A 7198-nucleotide genomic window follows, 5' to 3' on the forward strand; every position below is an offset into this window, starting at 1 on the left:
AAGTGGCGCTGTAGCTCAAGTGGTAGAGCACTCGCCTTGAGCTGAAGAGCTGAGGGACAGCGCCCAAGCCCAGAGTTCAAGGCCCACGACCGACAAAAAAAAAAAAAAAAAGAAAATATTGGGGAAAAAATCTCAGGTGACTTCTGATTAAGTAAAGATTTCTTCGGGGCTGGGAAGGTGGCTCAGTGGTAGAGAGCTTGCCTTGCATGCCTGAGGCCCTGGGTTCGATTCTCAGCACCACATAACGGAAGTGGCGTTGTGTCTCAAGTGGTAGGGCACTAGCCTTGAGCTGAAGAGCTGAGGGACAGTGCTCAGGCCCAGAGTTCAGGCCCCACAATGGGACCAAAAAAAAAAAAAAGATTTCTTCATCTTATTATGATTATTATTATTATCATTGCCAGACTTGGGGCTTGAACACTGGGCTTGGTGGCTGTCCCTGAGCTCCTTTTGCTCAAGGCTAGCAGTCTACCACTTGAGCCACAGTGCCTCTTCTGGCTTTTTCTTCGATTAACTGGAGATAAGAATCTCACAGACTTTCCTGCTTGGGCTGGCTTCAAACCATGATCCTCAAATCTCAGTCTCCTGAGTAGCCAGGATTAAGGCATGAGCCACCAGATCCTGGCTAATAAAGATTTCTTTTCTTTGCTTTGCTTTTTTTGTTGGTTGTAAGGCTTGAACTCTGGGCTTGGGTGCTGTCCCTGTGCTCTTCAGCTCAAGGCAAGCCCTCTACCACTTGAGCCACAGAGCCACTTCTGGTTTTCTAGTGGACTTTCCTGCCTGGGCTGGCTTTGAACAGAGATCTCAGATCTCAGCCTCCTGAGTAGCTAAGAGTACAGACATGAGCCACTGGTGCCTGGCTGTTTCGTTTTGTTTTGTTTTGGGGGTCAGTTATGGAGCTTGAACTCTGGGCCTGGGCACTGTCCCTGAGCTCGTCAGCTCAAGCGAGCACTCTACCACTTGAGCCATAGTGTACACTTCTGGTTTTTTCTGTGTATGTAGTGCTGAGGAATCGAACACAAGAACTCATGCATGCGAGGCAAGCACTCTACCACTGAGCCACCTTCCCAGCCCAAAGATTTCTTAATATAAGAATTACATACGCCGGGCGCTGGTGGCTCACGCCTGTAATCCTAGCTACTCTGGAGGCTGAGATCTGAGGATCACGGTTCAAAGCCAGCCCAGGCAGGAGAGACCGTGAGACTCCTATCTCCAATAAACCACCAGAAAACCAGAAGTGGCGCTGTAGCTCAAGTGGTAGAGTGCTCGCCTTGAGCTGAAGAGCTGAGGGACAGCGCCCAGGCCCAGAGTTCAAGCCCCACGGCCGAACAAAAAAAAAAGCAATTATATACAATTGATAAAAGGAAAACATAACCAGCTCTCAAAATAAAATGAATTCTTCAAAAGACAGAGAGCTAGGTGTACCTAGTGGCACACACTTATAATCCTACCACATCAGAATCTAAAACAGGAGAACTGTACTTTTTTTTTTTTTTGGGGGGTGGTCCGGTCGTGGGCCTGAACTCTGGGCTTGGGTGCTGTCCCTCAGCTCTTCAGCTCAAGGCTAGCACTCTACCACTTGAGCTACAGTGCCACTTCCAGCTTTTTTTTTCTGCTTATGTGGTGCTGAGGAATCGAACCCAAGGCCTCATGCATGCAAGGCAAGCTCTCTACCACTGAGCCACCTTCCTAGCCCGCCCAGCTAGTCTTAAATGTACAGTCCTGGGGCTGTGAAGCTGGCTCAGTGGTAGAGTGCTTGCCTTGAATGCATGAGGCCCTGGGTTCAATTCCTCAGTACCATATAAGCAGAAAAAGCCAGAAGTGGGGCTGAGGCTCAGGTGGTAGAGTACTGGTCTACACCTGAAGAGCTGGGGGACAGCCCCAGGCCCAGAGTTCGGGCCCCACAACTGACAAAAAAAGAAAAAGAAAAGAAAGATATTCAACATAAATTCAAACCAAAATAAGATACTACTTTGCTACATATCCATTAAAATGGCTAAAATTAAAAAGACTGTCCACACCATGTATTAGAACATATATAGAACAAACAGAACTTGCATTCACTACAGGGTATAAGTGGAACTCCTTACCATCACCTTGGGAAATCTAATTATGTACCCTAGAGAAATGAAAATAGGTGCTGACCAAAACGTGTTTGCAAATGTTTGTGGCAGTTTAATTTATGGTGACCCCAACAGGGAAATCATACAAATGTTATCAATGGTTAATGGAAAACAAACTGTTGTATATAATTCAGACAACAGAATACTACTCAGCAATAAAATGAAGCCCTGATACATGTGACAAACACAATGTTGAAATAATTATGCAGAGTAAAGCAATATAGTATATAAGCCTGATGCCTGTAGCTCATGCCACATCATCTCCAATTAAGCACCCAAAAAAGCCAAAAGTGAGCCGGGCGCTGGTGGCTCACGCCTGTAATCCTAGCTACTCAGGAGGCTGAGATCTGAGGATCACGGTTCAAAGCCAGCCCAGGCAGGAGAGACTGTGAGACTCCTATCTCCAATAAACCACCAGAAAACCGGAAGTGGCACTGTAGCTCAAGTGGTAGAGTGCTCGCCTTGAGCTGAAGAGCTGAGGGACAGCGCCCAGGCCCAGAGTTCAGGCCCCATGACTGGACCCAAAAAAAAAAAAAGACTTTCTACTCAGTGGGTTTAAAACAGAGTATGTGAATTGCAGGAGAATGGGAGCAGTGATAAGAGATGACTATCCTCTTGGTCTGAAAATAAATCCAGACTTCCAACACAAGATAAATGAAGAGATAGTAGTTTTTAACTCTACTGGTCCCAAGCTGTTCACACTAGACATTATGGAGCATTTACTAATGTCTTTCACACTAGCAGGGAGGGGGCTCTGAAGTGCCAAATGATGATAAAATAGGCATTAGGTGAATAGGCATTAGGTGTTAGTGCAAAGTGTTTCTTATGCAACTTGAAAATAAATCCTAAGAGTACTCCTCAGTTTCTTTAAAAAAAAAAAAAAACTTCTTAGTGATCTTGAAAAACAAATAAAAACACGATACTACAAACATGGAACAAGCATGGAACACTTACATGTCTTGGAGTGCTCGTGTGATAACATGTAATTGGCGAGGGGTGGCGTGTAGGTTAAACACTGCAATGCTGCATTGGCAAAACAAGTGTTACCCAAATTCTGGAGCCCAGCGCCAACCCTATGAGTTTGTTGCCACTTAAGACAAATCTTCTCAGATGGGAACAGAACTTTCTGTGGAGGAGCAATGCCATCACCTAGGACTAAAAAATAAAGAGCAAAGATTTAAAAACAAAAGATTTGCAAGCACCTGAAGTGAAATAAATATCAAAGCTATTCATCAAAGCTGAATCTGACCAAGATTCTAAATCTCATTACCAGCTTGTTACAAATACAGGGAGAAAGGGATGTCTTGAAAGATAAAATTTAAAATGTGAGAAACTGTATAATACTTTGGTTTCCTCAATAAATTGATGAAAAAGGGGAAGGCTACAATTTAAAGTAATCTTGAAAGATAGCCAGCAGATACAAAATATAGCTTAATTAGATGCTGCTTTCAACAACCAACCAACTATTAAAAAAAAAAAAAAGCAGAGCAAACAGGGAAATTTGAATGTTGACTGGATGTTTGTTTCTTTTTCATTTGGGGGGGCGGTCCATTATAGAGCTTGAACTCTGGGCCTGGGCGCTGTCCCTCAGCTCTTCAGCTCAAGGCTAGTGTTCTACAACTTAAGCCACAGCACCACTTCATTTTTTTTTTTGTCAGTCATGAGGCTTAAACTCAGGGCCTGGGCGCTATCTCTGAGCTTTTCCATTCAAGGCTAATGTTCTACCACTTAAGCCACAGCTCCATTTATGGCTTTTTCTGTGAATAATTGGATATTAAGAGTCTTACAGACTTCACAGCCCAGGCTTCACTGGATTTTTAATATAAAGATACTTTAATTTTTAGAAAAGAATTCTCTAGATTCATACTAAAATATTAAAAGTAGATAAGATACGAAATACTGGAATTGCATTAAAATATTGGGGAAGACCAGGTACAGTGTGGTTCAAATGGCAGTGCACCTGTCTACCAAGTGAGAGGCTGAATTCAAACCCCAGTACCAAGGAAAATAAAAAAACTAAATGGGTGTGTATGTGTACATGCACTTATGTGTGTGTCTGCGCTCACATACATTTGAGCATGAGTTAATAAATGTCAAAGTTGCCTGGTGGCCACATAATATTTCCTTATAATTACATTTATATAATTAAAAGACAGGTCAGTGATTACTTATAGGAATTAGTGAAGCAAAAGCAGGTTTCACCTCAATGGGAAATGAGGGACAAAGGTAGAAAAAGAGCAATGAGTCTGTAGAGAAAAAAAAAATACAAAACAGGGATGCAGGGAGTCCTCAGGGAGAGTAAAGAGTTCTGCAATATGACAGGAGAAAAATGTCCTGTCTCCCTGATGAGAAAGTCAAAGGACCTTAAACTTCTATGGGTAACACTCTCCTAAGTGAACTGCATTAGGTGACTCAAACTTTTTTCTAACAAACTGAAGCACTCATTCTTGTAGCTCATAACCAAACTAAGAACTCAAAATAGCCTAGGGGTCAAACTATTCTAAGCCTAACAACAGCCCCTTTACATTTTAAATATCTTCAAGTAATCAAATCCAAAAGTCTTATAAGTAGCAAGGTCTTGTTTACCTGTATAAATTTTAACAAATACAACCACATTTACCTTATTTTAGCAAATGCAGCATTTATATTATCTGCCCTCTTTCAGAGTCTTATTACTTTAGATGATTTTTTTTTGAGCTGTTCCTAAAGCTTGAACTCAGGGCCTGGACACTATCCCTGAGCTCAAGGTTAGCCCTTTACTACTTGAACCAAAGTACCTCTTCTGGCTTTTTCATGGTTAGTTGGAGATGAGAATGGACTTTCTTGCTTGTTCTGATTTGAACTGCATCTCAACCTCCTGAGTGGCTAGAATTACAGGAGTGACAGAACATTTTAATGGGGAAAAAAAAGGAGGGAGTAGGACAGTTCAAGTGGTAAAGTGTCTACCATGAGGCTCTGAGTTCAAATCTCAGCACAGCCAATTTTTTTTTTAATTTTTACACTTAAAAAAAGTGAGGTAGAATCTATCTGTCTAAAGATAAGCACTATAAAAAAAATCTTAAGGGGCTGGGGAGGTGGCTCAGTGGTAGAGTGCTTGCCTTGCATGCATGAGGCCCTGGGTTTGATTCCTCAGCACCATATAAGCAGAAAAAGCAGGAAGTAGCACTGTGGCTCAAGTGGTAGAGCGCTAGCCTTGAGCTGAAGAGCTGAGGGATGGCACCCAGGCCCAAAGTTCAGGGCCCACAACCGACCTAAAAAAAAAAAATCTTAAAATTTTAAGATAGATAGTTGTTTAAGGAACTGTAACAACTACTGGTTAATTGAACAAGGTCTATTTATCTCTAAGATAAAGTTTCTCCTTCAAATATAACTGAGTAGGTAACAGAAATTACTCATGCTAGTATCTAAGAATAATATGCCTTGTTGTGATACATACTAGTAATGAATGAATATTCATTAGCAGAAAATGAGACTATTAAGTAGTTCTCTCCTCCCAGGAAGCAATATCTCTTGCAAAATAAGTCCCTCTTTGAAATGACCAACTTCCTAAAAACATTTAAAGAGTGGTTTCTGGTAGGAATTTTCAAAAATTTTATTTGAATTTCTTTGTCTGTGCAGGTCCTGGGACTTGAACTTAAGGCCTGGGCACTGTCCCTTAGCTTTTTTGCTCAAGGCTAGTGCTCTACCACTTGAGCCACACGCCCACTTCTGGCTTTTGGTGGTTTATTGCTTTGAATTGCCATCCTCAATCTCAGCCTCTTGAATAAGTAGGATTAAATTCTGGTACCCAAGTCTGGCAGTCATTCCTTTCCCATGTAGTACCTTGATCCTTCTGTGGTGATGGCTTTGATTTGTCAGGTACAGATGAACTCGAATAAACTACAGCACCAGGTACTGGTCCTAAAGAAAGTGTGTGGTTTGGAACATCATTTAACGAAGACACAGCACCCCAGCTGGCAGAGCCGGCATCCATGTCTCCAGGTGAGACAGCCTCAGAACTGCCAGGCTGGTTCTGATAGGCTGGCGGGCCTGAAGATTCAGCTTTGTCAACTATGGTCATTGTTCAACTCTGCAAGAAAGGAAAAGCATACATTTGCTTCACAAGGTTAAAAAAAAGTAATTTACTTAGCCTAGTGGATCTTTGAACTTTTTTCTAGCTCTTTTAAGTTACTTTCAAACAAATCCCCAAAACATAAAAACAGTATTATTTAACACTATGCAATTATTTCAAGACATTTAGAATCATAAGTCCAATATGTCAACCATTTTTTAATTTAAAAGTTTTCAGTAAAGTATTTGGTTACAACTTCTATTCTATGTCCCTTAAAAATACATTTCAGTTGCAAGGCGCCAATGGCTCACACCTGTAATCCTAGCTACTCAGGAGGCTAAGAGGCTCTTGGTTCAAAGCCTACCTAGGCAGGAAAGTCTGTGAGACTCTCCAATTAAACACCAAAAAAAAATTGGAAATGGCAATGTGGCTCAAAGTGGTAGAGCATTTGCCTTGAGCTGAAGAGAGCTGAAGACATGGACAGTGCCCAGGCCCAGAGTTCAAGCCCCACAACCACCACCAGCAACAAAATACATTACAGTTTATAGTCAGGCCTCCTGATCCCCAATTCTACATGTTTATTAAGTACTCATATTTTTCCTCACTAGTTCTAAGGAACTAGAGGGAAAAAAAATCTGAGCCAGGTGCTGCTGATGGCTCATGCCTGTAATCCTAGCTACTCGGGAGTCTGAGAGCTAAGGATCACAGTTCAAAGTCAGCCCTACAGAAAAGTCTCTTAAGACTTCATCTCCAACTAACCACCAGAAAACTGGAAGTGGAGTTGTGGCTTAAACTGGTAAAGTGCTAGCCTGAGTTCAAGCCCCATGACCAACAGAGAGAGGGGAGGGGGAGAGAGAGAAAAGGAGAGGGAGAGAAATGTAGCCTTAATTTTGAGCTTAAAAGTCTAAAATAGGGGCTGGAAAGGTGGCTGGCTCAGTGGTAGAGTGCTCGCCTTGCATGCATAAGGCCCTGGGTTCAATTCCTTCGCACCACATATGCAGAAAAAGCCGGAAGTGGTGCCATAGCT

The 7198-nt window shown here is 42.2% G+C and overlaps 1 protein-coding gene across 1 annotated transcript in view; it reads right to left on the reverse strand.

Moving 5' to 3' along the window:
- The window catches only part of Usp42 (ubiquitin specific peptidase 42), a 39239-nt gene extending 33047 nt beyond the window's left edge, over positions 1 to 6192 (reverse strand). The window contains exons 1-2 of the mRNA XM_013023398.1: positions 5943 to 6192; positions 3075 to 3275 (exon numbers count right to left, since the gene is read on the reverse strand). Coding sequence (XP_012878852.1) covers positions 3075 to 3275; positions 5943 to 6180 — 439 coding nt within the window. The 5' untranslated portion in view covers positions 6181 to 6192. The remainder of the gene's footprint in view (positions 1 to 3074; positions 3276 to 5942) is intronic.
- Positions 6193 to 7198: the final 1006 nt, after the last annotated feature.

This window comes from Dipodomys ordii, unplaced genomic scaffold (assembly GCF_000151885.1).
Source record: "Dipodomys ordii isolate 6190 unplaced genomic scaffold, Dord_2.0 Scaffold68, whole genome shotgun sequence".
NCBI lineage: Eukaryota > Metazoa > Chordata > Mammalia > Rodentia > Heteromyidae > Dipodomys > Dipodomys ordii.